The sequence below is a fragment of the Armigeres subalbatus genome, chromosome 3 (assembly GCF_024139115.2).
Source record: "Armigeres subalbatus isolate Guangzhou_Male chromosome 3, GZ_Asu_2, whole genome shotgun sequence".
NCBI lineage: Eukaryota > Metazoa > Arthropoda > Insecta > Diptera > Culicidae > Armigeres > Armigeres subalbatus.
In genome coordinates this window covers 376,911,983-376,930,986 of record NC_085141.1, presented here as the reverse complement: position 1 = coordinate 376,930,986, position 19,004 = coordinate 376,911,983, and the positions used below count along the sequence as shown (strand labels likewise).

The 19,004-nt window shown below is 43.9% G+C and overlaps 4 protein-coding genes across 4 annotated transcripts; all 4 read left to right on the top strand.

The window, feature by feature from the left end:
• The first annotated feature begins 6,480 nt into the window (after positions 1 to 6,480).
• On the top strand, positions 6,481 to 7,251 carry LOC134222906 (uncharacterized). The gene has a single exon (XM_062702051.1). The coding sequence runs from the start codon at positions 6,481 to 6,483 to the stop codon at positions 7,249 to 7,251; it is 771 nt and encodes a 256-aa protein (XP_062558035.1).
• A 3,460-nt stretch (positions 7,252 to 10,711) lies between these two features.
• LOC134222905 (uncharacterized) lies at positions 10,712 to 12,094 on the top strand. Its single transcript, XM_062702050.1, has one exon. It carries the CDS (start codon positions 10,712 to 10,714, stop codon positions 12,092 to 12,094), a length of 1,383 nt encoding a protein of 460 aa, XP_062558034.1.
• A 118-nt stretch (positions 12,095 to 12,212) lies between these two features.
• On the top strand, positions 12,213 to 13,340 carry LOC134222904 (uncharacterized). Its single transcript, XM_062702049.1, has one exon. The coding sequence runs from the start codon at positions 12,213 to 12,215 to the stop codon at positions 13,338 to 13,340; it is 1,128 nt and encodes a 375-aa protein (XP_062558033.1).
• A 2,474-nt stretch (positions 13,341 to 15,814) lies between these two features.
• LOC134226578 (esterase B1-like) lies at positions 15,815 to 17,947 on the top strand. The gene is made up of 2 exons (XM_062707431.1): positions 15,815 to 16,427; positions 16,488 to 17,947. Exons 1-2 carry the CDS (start codon positions 15,888 to 15,890, stop codon positions 17,688 to 17,690), a joined length of 1,743 nt encoding a protein of 580 aa, XP_062563415.1. The 5' UTR covers positions 15,815 to 15,887; the 3' UTR covers positions 17,691 to 17,947.
• The last annotated feature ends 1,057 nt before the right edge of the window (positions 17,948 to 19,004 follow it).

Sequence of the window (19,004 nt, the reverse complement as noted above, 5' to 3'; positions counted from 1 at the left end):
CTTCGGAGGAATTCGGAGGAACTTCCGGAGGAATTCCCGGAGGAACTTCCGGAGGAATTCCCGGAGGAACTTCCGGAGGAATTCCCGGAGGAACTTCCGGAGGAATTCCCGGAGGAACTTCCGGAGGAATTCCCGGAGGAACTTCCGGAGGAATTCCCGGAGGAACTTCCGGAGGAATTCCCGGAGGAACTTCTGGAGGAACTTCCGGAGGAATTCCCGGAGGAACTTCCGGAGGAATTCCCGGAGGAACTTCCGGAGGAATTCCCGGAGGAACTTCCGGAGGAATTCCCGGAGGAACTTCCGGAGGAATTCTCGGAGGAACTTTCGGAGGAATTCCCGGAGGAACTTCCGGAGGAATTCCCGGAGGAACTTCCGGAGGAATTCCCGGAGGAACTTCCGGAGGAATTCCCGGAGGAACTTCCGGAGGAATTCCCGGAGGAACTTCCGGAGGAATTTTCGGAGGAACTTCCGGAGGAATTCGGAGGAACTTCGGAGGAATTCCCGGAGGAACTTCCGGAGGAATTCCCGGAGGAATTCGGAGGAACTTCCGGAGGAATTCCCGGAGGAACTTCCGGAGGAATTTGGAGGAACTTCGGAGGAATTCGGAGGAACTTCCGGAGGAACTTTCGGAGGAATTCCCGGAGGAACTTCCGGAGGAATTGCCGGAGGAACTTCCGGAGGAACTTCCGGAGGAATTCCCGGAGGAACTTCCGGAGGAATTCCCGGAGGAACTTCCGGAGGAATTCCCGGAGGAACTTCCGGAGGAATTCCCGGAGGAACTCTGTTGGGAAGGGTTTGGATAGCTGCCGAAAACATTTTGGAGGCCGTTGAGGCGTAGTTCTTTCGAGCCGAACTTCAGAAAACTTCACGCATTCTAGAATGTCATTGTGGGAAAAACTTCCAATAAATCATTCGATTTCTTTGAACTGAGAAGGATGACCTGAGCTTGATTTGAAACAAGCATTCTACTTGATTGTAGATCTGACGATCTGAACTCAAGAACGGTTTGGATGACCTTCAGTATATTGAAATGCAGAAAGATTTATTTTTATTCATATATTTATTTGGTAGGCACTCTGCGTTCTTAACCGCTACTGTGCCGTGATCTACTATGGTATTCTGCTTTACAGAATCCACACAAAATCTATTTTTAGATATCCATTATTCGTTATTTTTGGCGTTGCCAGTTCATCTTGTCGTGAGTCCATTGTGCCCGTTTGCCATGTCAAGTATCCAATGATCGTTGCATTGTTTGGTTGCCATTTAATCCGGGTAACGTTGGAGGAGAACAAGTTGTCAGTCGTCATCAGGCAGCCGTGACGATAAGGCGTGTACCCCAAACGCCACCGTATGTGCTGCAGATCCGGCGACTGACGAGTGTTTGGTGGAGGGCTGGGAATCGAACCCATAACCATTCGCATGTAAGGCGAATGTGTAGCCAACTACGCTACGGGACCCCCCAAATGCACAAAGATCGGTATAACGTTTCTTGGCAGGTATCCAAGGATCTGTTGGGAAGGGTTTTGATAGCTGCCGAACACATTTTGAAGACCGTTGTTGCGTAGGTCTTACGAGCCGAACTTCAGAACACTTCACGCATTTCAGAATGTCATTACGGGGCACGCAGAGAAATTTCCAATAAATCATTCGATTTCTTTGAACTGGGCATGATGACCTGAGCTTGATTTGAAACAAGCATTGCCCTTCTACTTGAATGTAGATCTTACGACCTAAACTCATGAACGTTTTGGATGGCCTGCAGTGTATTGAAATGCAGAAAGATCGGTACAACGTTTCTCTTAACTTAAGAACATGTCACGCATTCTAGAATGTCATTATGGGGCACGCAGAAAAATTTCCCATGAGTCATTTGATATCTTTGAACTGAGTAGGATGTACTCTGAGTATTTTTATGTGCACATTACCTTTCGCTTCTATGGTAGAATTCAAGACCTGAACTCACGGATATTTTGGATGAACTGGAATGTTTCAAAATAGTATCTTCAACACATAAAATTGATTACATATATGTCTACAGTTTTTTGTGATATTATTCCCTCCTGTCTGGCTTATTTCGTGATCAGATTTTAAGAAATATGACCATAACTCTTAGGTCAGGAGTATGGCTTTCCATTTCGGTAATTACAGTAGTCAGATAACTTGGAAACGCTCAAAATCACTTCTACTTGATATATTTCATGTATCTGCTTTATTTTATGATGCCAGAACTTTATTGCACTTGATTACTGACACAAAAAACACAGACATTTTCGATACTAATGAACGCGGTGAGGGCGGCACCCAAGATGAATACACCACTAGGTGTTCCAATCTGCTAAATTCACGATTCAGCCATCTTGGATTTTAGTATGGGAGAGCCAGCCGGTTTGTTGTCGTTTTGCACTGAAAATGATTTTTTCACCCCCGCCTTCTCCTCACCCATAAACTTGACAGATTGGAGCACCTAGTAGTGTATTCATCTTGGCGGCACCTATGTCAAAAGAAAGCTCTACTAATCCCTTTTGAGAAAAGTCCGGAGTCATGAAATTTGGTCAAAGCTTTATTGAGAACGAGCACTTTGAAGGAGGTGACTGTCGTCCCGGCCTTTTAAGGGAACGACAAAGTTGAGAGGGCCATAGCGGGTGATGTAGGTATAGACTAAAACTAGACAGGCAACTTCAAAAATATCTTAAGATGTTTTTAATTCACCTAAGGATTAATTTCAAATCAGAATCACGGATGTTACTCCCGATAGGGACCAATTCCCAGCCCAGGTTTAAAAACCAAAGATAGAAGCATTATTTTTTTCCAAAACTCCTCCGTCATCCTGTCTGCTCACTCGAGAACTTACGATGCAGTTGAAATCGAATTTAAAAATGCATTAATGGCTTTGAAAAGGTCTGCCGAAGCGCAATAGTCTACCGGGAAAACCTGCTGATACCCTTTGATTGTGCCAAAAGTTAATTAAATTAGTTTTGTGAATCTGTGTTGCGAGATTCACCCTAGCGTGTGGTCGCTCATTCTCGCAGTTAGAATGCCCGACGGTCACCGTACCGTATTCTGCTAGGTAGGTGCCGATCGCCTCACGATCGTCTGCTGCTATGATCAAACCACCTCTACTGCGTAGAGGCAGCAGAACAGCAAACAGCTGATAGATAGTTAGAAATAAACCGACGCCGCGATCGGTACTTTCCATCAAGGATGTTATCGATCATTTAGTAATTCGCGTTCAATCATTTAGCAGTTTGTCAACAACTCACTCCAGAAGCTGAAATTCAAAATGTGTTGTATGGTGGACTTCCAGTGTGAAAGCCTTTGCTCTGCCTAATGGTTCGTAGTTAGAATCCAACTAATAACGGTGTTATAGCGCTAGTTGCAGTAACTTAAACTAAATGATTGGAATTTTGTAATCATTTAGTCTAAGTTACTGAAACTATAGTTGTAACTCCGTTACTAGTGAAATTCAAATAACGAACCATAAGACAGAGCTGCAGAAAAACCTTCGCACTAGAAGTCCACCATACAACACATTTTGAAATTCAGCCTCTGGATTGAGTTATTGACAAACCACTAAATGATCGAACGCGAATTACTAAATGATCGATAACATCCTTGCTTTCCATTAGAAATAAAACCTCTCGTACTTTGTTCCCAAAGTAGAGTGTTTAATACGGCAATAAAGTGCAGTTTTTTGTTGATCGCGTAAAACTAGTGTATTCCGTATTGTGCATATCACCGCGCACTTTTCGATAGTTGTTACCGGGTTGATAACGCGTTAATCGCTCTATGTGCGTGAACATATTTGGTCCTTGGAGCCGGATCAACCGCGGAAAAGGACTTTTGTGCGCGGTTCAATGAATCTGTACCATTTCGTCGAAAGACGTTTCGTCGAATGACATTTAGTCGAATGACATTTGGTCGAAAGGACATTACGTCGAATGGACATTTGGTCGAAGGGACATTTAGTCGAAAATGAATTTTATTCCTCTAGAGGCGTAGGACATTTGGTCGAATGGACATTTGGTCGAATGGACATTTAGTCGAAATGAAATTTTAGAATGAAGAATCTTCGTACATTTTGTCGAATGAAGTTTGTTCAAAAGCGGATTTTCGAATTAAAAATCTTGGTAGATTTAGTCCAATAACGTTCCGTCGAATGGCTATTAAAAACAAACTTTGGTTAAAAACAATTAACAATGAATGATTTATTGTGGTGTTTATAAAAGCACATAATTATTGCTCCAATATTGTCCAAAGAATGGTGGGTTCATAAAAAGAATAAATAATACGAAAACGAGAATATTCCCGACTGGATATTGACTTTGGCGAACCCCTCTAACCGACTACGATGAATCTATTTCACCTGGTGGAAAGAAATTCAGTTGAATGATGTTTCGTTAATAGATATGACGTCGAATAGAATAGATATGACCATTTGGTCGGAATTAAATTTTCGGCCAATAATTTACGTATTACGGTTGGAATTTTATTCTGAACTAATCATTGTATAAATATTGAGTGAAAGAAAGAGTTTCAATGAAAATAATAAGGAAACCATTTCCATTCGACCAAATGTCATTCGACTAAATGTTCCAAAGCCGACTACGATAAAGTATTGGCAAAATAACATTGGTATCATTGCTGGAGACCCTGGTGTTTCTGCAACCTCATTGACATCCGTATACGTTTCTTTCGCTGCTGATTGAACTTTATCACGTCCACTGAATTCCTCTAATCAGCTTATCAATGTGTCTTGTGGATTATTTACTCAAATTTAACCAAAAATCTATTGACGAATTATCTATTTAACTAATTACCTATTACCGACTAAACACTTCCAACATTCGACAAAATTTTTATTCGACTAAATGTCCTTTCGACTAAATGTCCATTCGACCAAATGTCCATTCGACTAAATGTCCATTTGACTAAATTTCCATTCGACTAAATGTCCATTCGACTAAATGTCCCTTCGACCAAATGTACTTTCGACTAAATGTCATTCGACTAAACGTCATTCGACGAACTGTCCCAAAGCCCGGTTCAATAGTGCTACGCGGAAGAAAGGACACTAGTGCCGGTCAATAAGTGCCTTTGTGGAGTGCGAACAAAGTACACAGAAATTCGCCATCTCGAGTGATACGTTGGCGCGCTGTGATTGCCATCTTGGGCGGCAATTAATTAAGTGTCTGAAGAGGATTAAGTGTTGCTGGTGACTGGAGGCGGATTTATTAGTTTCGTCGACTGCGGGAAAGGTGCCAGCTAGCGGATCGTCGTAGGGCTGGTGGCGACATTTGAGCGGACAGATTTGGGAGACTACGGACTGGCTGCAGATAAAGGGAAGTACACCATTGCATGTGTGGTCTGTGGCTTGCGATGCATGACGGGAGTCATTAGACTGTGGGTTGCAAACACTGTGCGCCGATTAAAAATAAATTCATTTTGCATGCGAAATATTGTGTTTTTGATCGAAGTGAATCTGGTCCCTGTGGTTCGTTCGTTGCTAGTTGGTCTTGGATTGCGCTGATACCAATTTAGCCATCGCTACGAACATGGAGAACCGCTTCTGCAAGGCTAAGGCCGCGTTGGTGGATCGGCGTGTTAGAAAACCGCCAGGGAATTCTTCGTCAGTCGTGGCTACCGGAACAAGCATTTCTAGGGTGAAACCTCCGGAGATAAAGCTCCCAACGTTCGACGGCAGGCTACGAGACTGGGTGTCATATCGCGATGCATTCAGAATAGACTGGCCCAGGAAACAAAAAGTTGTCTAATTCCACGGGGCACCCCCCAGGATTGTGTCTTTGGCTGAGAAAATCAATCTCTGAAAATTTCAGCTCAATCGCTTGTTGCATAAGCTGGCGCATTTGATTTGAAGTTTGTATGGGGATTTCAGCCAAAATGTATAGGAAAATACACCTCCGTCACTCATTTGATCTAGAAATTGGTTCTGATTGCTCGATTGACCTCAGAATTGCAAAAACGGCAGTTGGTATGCTACAGAACAATTTCACAGAACATTGTATGATGATTAAATGAACTTTTATATAGGTTTCGGCTGATGCGATTCGATCAAAAAACCCAAAAATACACAAATCAGCTCCTAATAAATCAGCCGAAAATTATATAAAAGTTCATTTGATCATCTTGCAATGTTCTGTGAAATTGTTCTGTAGCATACCAACTGCAGTTTTTGCAATTCTGAGGTCAATCGAGCAATCAGAACCAATTTCCAGATCGAATGAGTGACGGAGGTGTATTTTCCTATACATTTTGGCTGAAATCCCCATACAAACTTCAAATCAAATGCGCCAGCTTATGCAACAAGCGATTGAGCTGAAATTTTCAGAGATTGATTTTCTCAGCCAAAGACACAATTCTGGGGGGTGCCCCGTGGAATTCGACAACATTTTTTTCTCCCCATAGTAATCTGGGCCAGTCTAATTCAGAAGCCTCATTCACGAGAACCGAGATCTCACCGACATGGACAGGTTCACATACCTTCGATCGTCGCTAACTGGCGATGCTCTTCAAGAGATAAGCTCCGTCGAACTTTCTGCTGCCAATTACCCGGTGGCGTGGACTGCACTTGAAGATCGCTACCACAACCAGAAGCTCATCCTCAAGCCATACCTGGATGCCATCTTCAGAATTAAGCCGATGCGGAAGGAAAGTTTCGAAGCGCTGAGCCAGCTTATCAGCGACTTCGAGAAAAACCTTCAGATGCTGCAGAAAATGGGGCAGAACACCGACGGCTGGAGCACGATTCTAGTGCACATGGTTTGCTCAAGGTTGGATGGAGTCACGCTGCGATTTTGGGAATCGTCGCACAACTCCAAGGAAGTGCCTGCCTACCGGAACTTGATAAACTTCCTGAAGAATCATTGTGCGGTTCTTCAATCAGTTGGATCGAGTCATTCAGTCTCCGCCGATTTGAAGAAGCCGAAGCTAAGTGTCAGCCATTCCTCAACGTCCATTGGTCGGTGTTGCTTTTGTTCCGAACCATTTCATCCTGTGTTTTCGTGCAAGCGGTTCATGAAGCTGAAGATCTCGGAGCGGTACGATGCAGTGCGGAGAAACGGCCTGTGTATGAACTGCTTATCGTCAGGTCATTTTGCCCGGAACTGCAGCAAAGGTTCGTGTCGTCAATGCGGGAAGAAGCATCATTCCCTCCTCCACACAGAGATGAACAGTGCCAGCACGAAGTCATCCGTTCCACAGACGACGAAGAGACAACCAAGTGAGCACCTCTAACAGACACAGCATATGCAATCGGAATCACCAACACACCAGAAAGCACCAACCACAAACAACACCGAACCTTCCACTTCATTGCCAGCTGTCAATACACAATCGCATAGCACCAACCCACAGTTCACCAGACTATCCACTATCCACTCCAGACTATTTGGACGGCTGTTCGGCCGCATTGAGAGTTGACGTAAAGTCAATGTCAACTTCTCTCCACGAACAGCCTAGATAGCCGTGTGGTGTCGGCAGCTGGTTATCTGGCTAAGAATAACATTACGGATTGCCTGTTCCAGTGGTAAAAGTCCACCATACAGGTGACCCTTAATTCTCGGTGTGATGCGGCTTTATGCTTACCGTGCCTACGAATGAATGGTTAGGGGGGTCTAATAAGAACCTAACCGCAAACGGAGCCTGTGAAGCACCAGGGCCCCCTTCACAGTATTTAGCCCTCGCTGCGCTAACCGGAGCTATGGCGTAGTTGACTTTTTACTTCTCCGAGATAATCGGCTACGCTTATTCAACCTCATCGTGAGGTTAAATAAGAGTGGGGTTATGAATATGTGTTTTACTTAATTTTCAACAAATTGTCACCTATATGGATTCGCATTATGCGTTTTTACAATGTACTTTGTGTATGTTACCTATATGGATTCGCATGATGCGTTTTTTCACAGTGTACTCTGTGTCTCGTCCTTGACGTTTGGCTTCGGCTACTATTGTTCAATCTCAACGTGAGGTTAAATAAAAGTGGGGTTATGAATATGTGTTTTACTTAGTTTTCAACAAATTGTCACCTATATGGATTCGCATTATGCGTTTTTCTCAGTGTACTCTGTGTCTCGTTTTTGACGTTCGGCTTTGGCTACTCTTGTTCAATCTGAACGTGATTGTGTGGGGTTATGAATATGTGTTTTACTTAGTTTTTCAACAAACTTCCACCTATATGGATTCGCATTATGCATTTTTTTTTTACAATGTACTTTGTGTTTGTCACCTATATGGATTCGCATTATGCGCTTTTCACAGTGTACTCTGTGTTTCGTCTTTGACGTTCTGCTTCAACTACTCTTGTTTAATCTCAACTTGAGATTGAATAAGGGTGGGGTTATGAATATGTTTTTTACTTAGTTTTTCAACAAATTTTCACCTATATGGATTCGCATTATGCGTTTTTTTTACAATGTACTTTGTTTTTGTCACCTATATGGATTCGCATTATGCGTTTTTCAAAGTGTTATCTGTGTTTCGTCTTTGACGTTCGGCTTCAGCTACTCTTGTTCAATCTGAACGTGATTGTGTGGGGTTATGAATATGTGTTTTACTTAGTTTTTCAACAAACTTCCACCTATATGGATTCGCATTATGCATTTTTTTTACAATGTACTTTGTGTTTGTCACCTATATGGATTCGCATTATGCGCTTTTCACAGTGTACTCTGTGTTTCGTCTTTGACGTTCTACTTCAACTACTCTTGTTTAATCTCAACTTGAGATTGAATAAGGGTGGGGTTATGAATATGTGTTTTACTTAGTTTTCAACAAATTGTCACCTATATGGATTCGCATTATGCGTTTTTCTCAGTGTACTCTGTGTCTCGTTTTTGACGTTCGGCTTTGGCTACTCTTGTTCAATCTGAACGTGATTGTGTGGGGTTATGAATATGTTTTTTACTTAGTTTTTCAACACATTTTCACCTATATGGATTCGCATTATGCGTTTTTTTTACAATGTACTTTGTTTTTGTCACCTATATGGATTCGCATTATGCGTTTTTCAAAGTGTTATCTGTGTTTCGTCTTTGACGTTCGGCTTCAGCTACTCTTGTTTAATCTCAAGTTGAGGTTGAATAAGGGTGGGGTTATGAAAATGTTTTTTTACTTAGTTTTTTTTTCAACAAATTGTCACCTATATGGATTCGCATTATGCGTTTTTTTTAAATGTACTTTGTGTATGTTACCTATATGGATTCGCATTATGCGTTTTTCACAGTGTACTCTGTGGTGCGTCGTTGACGTACGGCTTCGGCTACTCTTGTTCAATCTCAACGTAAGGTTCAATAATAATGGGGTTATGTGTTATGTGTTTTACTTAGGTTTTAAACAAATTGCCACCTATATTGATTCGCATTATGCGATTTTTACAATGTACTTTGTGATTGTCACCTACATGGATTCGCATTATGCGATTTTTACAATGTACTTTGTGATTGTCACCTATATGGATTCTCAGTATTAACTTCTTACATTCCGAGCCAGTTTATTAATTGCAACATATTTCTCCTGTGATTCTTTATTGTCTAGATGCCTTAAAAACACGTTGGACAAGTATCAGTAGGGATGCGTTTTTCACAGTGCACTCTGTGTTTCGTCTTTGACGTTCGTTCATTGTGACGTCCTCTGTGTTTTCGTGACACCTCTCTTTAGTCCCTAGCTGAATGCGTGTGAGTCTACATAATTGGCTTTCCTATAAATAGTTCCATTCTCCTTTCCAACTTCACTTCCTCTTCCTTTCCCCTTTTCACTTCCTTTTCCGTCAGGTAAATGATGAGAAAGGCCAGTGAAGGCGATGGCACAAATCTCCCAAATTGAGGGGAACGTGCCTCCTGAGCCGACGTTCTGATACCTGATACCTGATAAGTGTCAGCCATTCCTCAACGTCCATTGGTCGGTGTTGCTTTTGTTCCAAACCATTTCATCCTGTGTTTTCGTGCAAGCGGTTCATGAAGCTGAAGATCTCGGAGCGGTACGATGCAGTGCGGAGAAACGGCCTGTGTATGAACTGCTTATCGTCAGGTCATTTTTCCCGGAACTGCAGCAAAGGTTCGTGTCGTCAATGCGGGAAAAAGCATCATTCCCTCCTCCACACAGAGATGAACAGTGCCAGCACGAAGTCATCCGTTCCACAGACGACGAAGAGACCCCCAAGTGAACATCTCCAACAGACACAGCATACGCAATCGGAACCACCAACACACCAGAAAGCACAAACCACACCGAACCTTCCACTTCATTGCCAGCTGTCAATACACAATCGCATAGCACCACGCCACAGTTCACCAGACTATCCAAACACACTGCAACACACCACAGCCCTACCAACACAAACCAAGACCTCCACACATCAAGTTCTTCTCTCCACTGCCATTGCCAGTGCACTGCTCGATTCCTGCTCGCAGTATTGTTTTATTTCGTCTGAGTTTTGTCGACGCATTAAACTTGATAAATTCCCGAATTATCTACCAGGGCATCGGTAATACCGGAAGCGTGTCGAAAAAAGCAGTCCTGCGGAACAATCAGCCCACGTTTCGAAAGCATTTCGGGTTTCCAGGAAGTTGTGCGGTTTAACATCCTGTCGAAGCTGACGATTCCACTCCCATGTGAAGGGTTTGAAACTTGCCAGTGAAATCCACAGGAGGGCATCGTATTAGCTGATCCTGAGTTCTACCATACGTCTGACATCGATATGATAATCGGTGCCGAGTATTACCTCGACCTGCTGCAGGAAGGAAGGTTCAGGCTCAGCGAGCACGGCCCAACATTCCAAAACACCGGACGTATTCCTAGTAGCTCGATCTCCGTACCCGCCACATCCACCGCGTTGTGTTCCATGTCCGATCTTCAAGAACAGCTCACTCGTTTCTGGGATCTCGAGAGCTGTCATCTAGCGAGTACCTATTCCGTGGAAGAGTCCACATGTGAGGAGTTGTTCAAGAAAACCACTATACGCGACGTAGATGGTCGTTTCATCGTGAACCTGCCTAGGAAGGACCACGTAATCGGTCAGGTATGTAGCTCCAGATCTGTGGCGGAACGGCGGTTCCTTAGTCTGGAGAAAAGGCTATCGAACAACCCTCAGCTGAAGAAGCAGTACTGCGAGTTTATGAGGGAGTACGTGACAATGGGGCACATGGAAATGATACGCGAAGAAGATTTCTCTGGGGCGGCACACTACTTTTTGCCTCATCACGCCGTCTTGAAGCCGGACAGCACAACAACAAAATTGCGGGTAGTATTTGATGCTTCGTGCAAAACTTCGTCTGGTCTTTCGCTCAACGACGGGCTAATGATTGGCCCTGTGGTCCAGGACGACCTAATCTCGATTCATGCTCGATTCCGTCTGCACCGGATCGGCATTGTGGCCGATGTTACAAAAATGTATCGGATGATCAAGATGTGCCCACGTGATCAAAAATTGCAGCTGATTTTGTGGAGGAACGACACCGACGAACCTATCGAAGTGTTTCAGCTCACGACCGTTACGTACGGCACCGCTTCCGCTCCTTTTCTAGCTACACATCCAGGCGCAGCAAAGGTGCTGCGGAAAGATTTTTACGTCAACGATATGATCACTGGAGTCGACAACCCCAAAGAAGGAAAATGGCTGGTCGAAGACATAATCGCCCTCACAGACTGCGCTGGATTCACACTACGCAAGTTGAACTCCAACTGTGAAAAAGTGCTAAGGGAGTTGCAGCCTGATCGTTGTGATCATCGAGCGGAATTCGAAATGGACTCGTCACCTCCTATTTCAACCGTGAAAACCTTGAGTCTCGTCTGGTGCACCAGAACTGACAAACTCCGTTTCATCATGCCCGAGTGGAATACAACGTCGGTGGTTACAAAACGAGTTGTGATTTCCGACGCGTCCAAGCTCTTCGATCCATTGGGTCTGATAAGGCCAGTCGTCGCCGAAGCTAAAATCTTTATCCAGATACTGTGGAAGCTGGAACTAAACTGGGATGACCCGCTCCCAGAAAACCTTCAGGCCTTTTGGTTGAACTACAGACGGAATCTTAGTTCTCTGGAATCCATTAGCATTCCACGATGGGTTGGGTATACCCAATAGTGCATCGCAACCGAATGGCACGGATTCTGCGACGCTCCAGATAGCGCATACGGCGCTTGTTTGTATCTCCGCTGTACTGCGGCGGACGGTTCTGTGCGTGTCCAGCTAATGATGGCTAATGAAGTCACGAGTAGCACCACTAGAGGACCTGAAAAAGAAGAAACGTAGGCGGACTACGCCCCGTCTTGAACTGTCATCCGCCCTGCTTCTCATTCATTTGTACGAGAAAGTCAGTCAAGCCACCTCACTGGTAATTCCGTCGTACTTCTGGACCGATTCCAACATCGTCAAATTCTGGAATGCGTCGGCACCATCGCGATGGCAAACCTTTCTGGCCAATAGGGTGTCTGAGATCCAGCACCTGGCGAAAGGCGGCGTGTGGAATCATGTTGCAGACATTGAGAATCCAGCAGACGTTCTTTCGCGAGGAATATCAGCCACACAACTGGAGTACCAACCACTCTGGTTCAACGAACCTGTTTGGTTGCACAAAGGTCAAAGCTTCTGGCCTGCAACTCCAAATGTCAGCGTTGAACAGTTTGATCCAGCCTCTCTTGAAGAACTGCAAGTCACTACACCAAACGAAATATTCTCGCTACGGTCGACACTATTTTCTCTCGTACTGGTGGCTTTATTACGTCGTTTCCGTCACAACTCGCAAAGAACGCACCGAACTTCCAGGAAACTCGGCCACATTAGCACACAAGAATACGAGGATGCTCTACTGCAACTGGTTCACCTCTCCCAAGAAGAATGCTTTCCCCAGGAGATTGCAAGTCTGTCCCGGGAGGATCAGGTGAAAGACTCCTCTAGAATAGCATCACTCCACCCCATACTACGAGATGGTATACTTCGCGTTGGCGGCCGGCTCCGGAATGCAACTGTTTCGCAAAACCGGAAGCATCCAATGATTATTGATCCACGTCATCCTCTCGCCACGTTGGTAATCCACCATTACCACGTGAAATTGCTTCACTCCGGACAACAAGTCGTCATCGCAAGCGCCAGAGAAAGATTCTGGATCCCCAACATCCGAAACCTGGTGCGTAAAGTTCTCCACGAATGTGTCACCTGCTTCCGCGTCAGACCAAGATGTTTGGAACAACTGATGGCCGAACTGCCACCAGAAAGGGTTACACCGGCACCGCCATTCCTGAAGGTCGGTGTGGATTACTGCGGTCCGTTTCTAGTTTCCTACCCTCCAACCCCATCAGTCCAAGACTCTTTCCATGAACCCCCAGTCTGAGGTACAAACGCATGTTGGTGATGGTAGTTGTGAGCGTCATCAAGAAGTCCTGTCCATCGAACTCTAGTTAGAGTAATCCGTTTGAGTCGACCCCCGGCTCTATTTTGTTGCATGACTAATTCGTCACATTTCGCCGAGGTATATCCTGACATCAATCACTGGTCCAGAAGCTGCAGCCTTAATCGAAGTTTGGCCAACTTATCGACAATTCTGTGGCAACCGGATCAGCTCCATGGCGCGGTATGAGCTCACCGCAACCGTCAGGATTCGACTTTGGTAACGTAACGAGGACAACCGCTGACAACAGAGAGGATTTCCCACCAACGATCGATGCCCATCGTCCGTATCCACGAGGCAAAGGAATCGACCACACCCCGAAGAAGCACTACCGTCATCCGTTTCACCGTCAGCAATCAAGTCGCAGAGGTACCCGAGAAACCAGCAAAAACCGCAGATGTATACAAGCAGGAGATGCAGACGTTACCCGTAGCAAGAAACCCCAAGGCAAACAGCATTCCCACCAGCCGTTTTGTGGACGGTTTTCTCGATGATCCAGAGAACCATTCCGAGATACAGTCAACCATTCGAAGCCCAATGAAACCATCGAAACAGCACCGTCAGTTTGTGCTGGCCAACGTCCAGTAAAATTACTAAATATAAGAAGTCCAACTAGTTTCGAATTAGGTCCACTTTTAAATTTAGGAAGTAATTAGATTAATCAAGTAGTGAAATTGAAATCCATATGTTTCAAGACGGCCGGCTATGATTGTGCCAAAAGTTAATGAAATTAGTTTTTGAATTTATGTTGCGAGAGCCACCCTAGCATGTGGTCACTCATTCTCGCAGTTAGAATGCCCGACGGTCACCGTACCGTATACTGCTTGGTAGGTGCCGATCGCCTCACGATCGTCTGTTGCTTTGATCAAACCACCTCTACTGCGTAGAGGCAGCAGAACAGCATACAGCTGACAGATAGTTAGAAATAAACCTCCGCCGCGATCGGTACTTTCCATTAGAAATAAAACCTCTCGTACTCTCGGCAATAAAGTGCGGTTTTATGTTGATCGTGTTAAACTAGTGTATTCCGTATTGTGCATATCACCACGCACCTTTCGATAGTTGTTACCGGGTTGGTAACGCGTTAATCGCTCTATGTGCGTGAACATCCTTGATATGAAAAAGGAAGGATAAGGTGAAGGATATTTCATTTTTTTACTATGAACAAATATGGCTGCCAACAGTAGCAACAAGCAAATCGGTTCCCTTGCTCAAGCAAATTCTTTCTATTCAACAGACAACATTGCATTGGTGAAGAACCCCTTTTACAATTTTGTTAAGAAAGACATGCGAATCAGAAAGCGTGTGCTGCTGATCCCATCTTGTTTTTAAATGGGCTCGAACGTTGACAAAAACATGAGGGTGAGCTTGCCTGGACGATATGGCGATATAGTTTATTGCTTCTATGTTATCATTGTGGGACTCCCACGTTAGTCGCTCTCAAAGATCGTATATCACCCAACCAGCGGTTGTTAGATTTTCTAACAATTCTGTGTAAGAATCTACCAATACCTGTATAAGAATTGGCATATGCAAAATTGTTGGATTCTTATACAAAAAATGTAAGAAAAGCTTACAATATTGTTAGATTCTTATACAACATTTGTATAAGAATCTAGCAATTTCGCATATGCCCAGTTCTTATACAGGTTTTGGTAGATTCTTATACAGAATTGTTAGAAAATCTAACAACCGCTGGTTGGGTGAGAAGTACCTATCATTTGAATTCGGCTATCAATGACGCAGTATGGCAAAATGAAAGTTCGTGTAATTTAAATGTGACTATAACTTGGCAAGCTCGGTGGCCTAGTGGCTACCGCTTCTGCCTTATAAGCAGAAGCCTTGTATAGCTATCTTTGCATTTTCTGAGTTTCATGTTCCACTTAAACGATTCCTACTGTTATATTTTTCACACTAACAATTCCAAAACCTCCTGTGTTACATCTATGAGAGGCCGTAGAGTTCTCTGCACATGTCATTTTTTATCCAATAGCATTAATTTAATAACATTCCATAACATTTTTGAAATTCAATGTCACACACTTTATGTTAGGAACAATGCTCTGCTAGATAAAGTTATATGATCATTGACCATTATCAGTTTATTAAAAATCCTGATTTGAAATGACTTCTAACATGAGGCTAATAATCATTCGAAATGACATTTTCATCCCTGGTTACTGCAGTTCTCTTTTGTGCACTTTTTATCCTCGAATCCCGTGCAGCAGCTCCTCCGTGCAAAATGCACTGCCACCGCCCGACCGGCTTGAATGAACCAAACAATATATTCGATCGAAACCGGCCCAATTAATTGCAATTGTAATGAGCTAATCGCGTCGGAGACTACCGGTTGAATTATTAATGACCATCCAACCGTACGACGTGACGCGTTCGAGGTGCATTTAAAAATCAACTCCATCGATCGTCGACGGCCAGTCAGTTGGATTCGAGACGAACGCTAACCATACGCAACCACACTCGGAGTTCAACATGGTGATGCGAAGAACTACCGCGAACGGCGAGCCAGCCGTCCAGAACAACCGCAAAATCGTTACCCTACGGCAGGGTATGGTTAACGGAGTTCGGGATATTCTACCGAATGGTTCGGAATACTTCTACTTCAAAGGAATTCCCTACGCTCGTCCACCGATCGGAGATTTGCGCTTCGAAGCACCCGTCCCATTAGAAAAGTTTCCGGCGATGGTCCTGGACTGCTCGCAAGAGCGAAGCTACTGCATTGGGATGAATCTTCTGACAAGGAAAATCAGTGGGCGTGAGGATGGACTCTATGTGAACGTGTACACTCCGGAGCTGCCTGCACGAGGGAAGGTGGAGTCGAAGCTTCCGGTGATGGTGTTTGTTCACGGAGGTGGCTTGATCGGAGGAAACGGCGACAGTTTGCTGTACAATCCGAACTACATGGTCCAGGAAGGGGTTGTGTTCGTTACCATGAACTACCGCGTGGGGGTTCTTGGGTTCTTGTGCTTACCGGATGCGGGGATCCACGGGAACGGTGCCTTGAAGGATCAAGTATGACTAGAGGAGGTTTAACGATGGTTTGTCAATTAATTAGGTTTCATTGTATTCCAGCTCATGGCTCTCCGGTGGGTTAACGAGAACATTGCCATGTTCGGTGGGGATCCGACGAATGTAACTTTGGTTGGTTCTAGCTCCGGAGGAAGTTGTGTTGGTCTGCACTGCATGTCGGATGTTTCCAAGAAGTACTTCCATAAGGCCATTCTTCAATGCGGTCACCATATGTGCGACTTCACGTATGGTACTGAAATGCTGCGAAAGGCCCGGGACCTCGCTAAATTGTTCGGATACAAGGGAAGTTGTGATAAAGAAGCATTAATTGTGTTGAAGCGAGCATCGGCAGAACAGCTGGTTAAGAGACAGTTTGAGGTACTTTCACCAAAGGAACGCAAAATGGAAGAAGTTTATCAAATTCCATTCGCCCACGTTGTGGAACGAGAGGGATCCAATGGTGCCATTCTTACCAAAAATCCGCTGGAACTTATAAAATCGCCAGGGTCCTTCAACATTCCGGTAATAATTGGAACCAATGACGCAGAGGGATCCTTCGAGCTCATGAATGCCCTCCGACACCTTAAGGATTACGATGTCGAAGTTGAACGATTAATTCCAAGAAGTGTCAACGTGGACTTTTTCAGCCCCATTGCCAAACAAGTCGGTGAAGAGATCAGAAATAGCTTTTTCGACGGCAAAACAGTGACGGAAACCGACATGCAAGACTTCCTACAATACGTTTCCGAAAAGGCCGGAATCACATCGTACTTCTTGGCATACTTTAGTAGCATTGTGCAGCATAATCCCAAAGTCTATCTGTTCCGATTTGCTTTCGATGGCGCTTTGAACAACGGCAAGAACTTGGCCAAGCTTCCGCCCTTCAAAGGAGCCGGACACATGGACGATCTGTTCTACTTATTCAGCTCGGCAACCATAGCCGCAGTCCCCGAAACCGACAAGTCCTATCAAATGCGTCAAACGATGGTTCGCATGTGGACGAACTTCTCCAAATATTCGGATCCTACTCCTGCAGATTCAAATTCTACATTGCCGTTCCGTTGGGACCCGTTACCAATGTTGAACCCAAGCGAGAATGAAAAATTTGAAGAGCGATATCTTAACATAGATCAGGAGTTGCAAATGACCGTCCCGGATCCGAAACGTTTAGCTCTCTGGCTCCAGCTCCACGAGAAGTACAACGGACACATCACGGGGCTTCCTTTCGCGGTCGATGACATGAACCTGGCAGAAGGAGCAAAATAAATTGCTGCTTCAAATACTCGCCGAAAATCGCCATCGAATTCGGAATGCAATTATCAACTGATGATTAATTCACACCTTCGATGGAACTGTGCTTGTTGAGTTTATCGTTCGGAAACGTTGTTTATAAGTTGATGGCAATTGCAGAAATCCATTATGCATGAGAACTTTTGCTTTTATTCTGAAAGAAAACATTGGTACGATATTATAGCGCGAAAGGCGAATGAAGAGTAATGTAAAAAGTATATTCAATAATGATTGAGCGTTTTTCTTCATTCTTTTATTCTGGTATCGCATCCTCAATAACAACATTATTGTCTCACAACTCATTGTAATTAGAATTTAGAACACAGGAATAAATTGACCACGTACTCTGGGTTAAGTTTTACAAATATTCTTACATTCCAAGAGGTTGGCACTTCAACTTCGAAAAATTTATTTGATTTGTTCTATTCAAATTAAACATATCAATATCTCAACTAATAAATATATTATCAATAGGGCTTCATGAATAGTGTCGACAGTCACTCAATCACATTATAGTGCTGCAGAGTGCGGTTTGGTGCTATCACCTTAGTTGCATGTTGGTCTGGTGCAATGCTTCCTTTAAAAAGAGAAATGCACAGTGGAAGTGTAAATAAAAGGGAAGGGCCGTTCGGACGAATGCCATTTGGACGAAGGCCACTAGGCCGAAAGTTGTTTGGCCGAATATACCATTTGGCGAATAGGTCATTAGGCCGAAAGTCATTTAGCATGCAGCCGAATAGGTCATTTGGTCGAATACGTCATTGAGGCCGAATAGAACATTTGACCGAAAAGGTCATTTGCCGAATGAACGACATTTGCCAGAATCAATTGGCCAGAATGATTTTTTTTTCCAGAAACCCATTTGCCAGAATGGACCATATAACAGAAAGCCATTCCCCAGAATAGACCATTTGCCAGAATGCAATTTGCCAGAATGTAATTTGCCAGAATGCAATTTGCCAGAATGCAATTTGCCAGAATGTACCATTCCCCAGAAATAGTAAAATTGGAAATTCCGATTATTATTGATTCTTAAAGAATAGGGTAAATGATGTATTTTGGACAAGCGCAGGGCATTCATTAGAAAAATATATCGAGATTGAATAGTATAAAACAATTGAAAACCACTAGGTTCATCCAAATTCATAACCTATGGTTAGTCTTGTGTCTCCATTGCACAATTTTTGAGTAAATTACGTTTACTAGGTGTAAACTGTGATATACTGCGAACTGAAATATTTTCTTTTTGGACATCAAATATATAATTTCGACATGGAAAATGCATATATT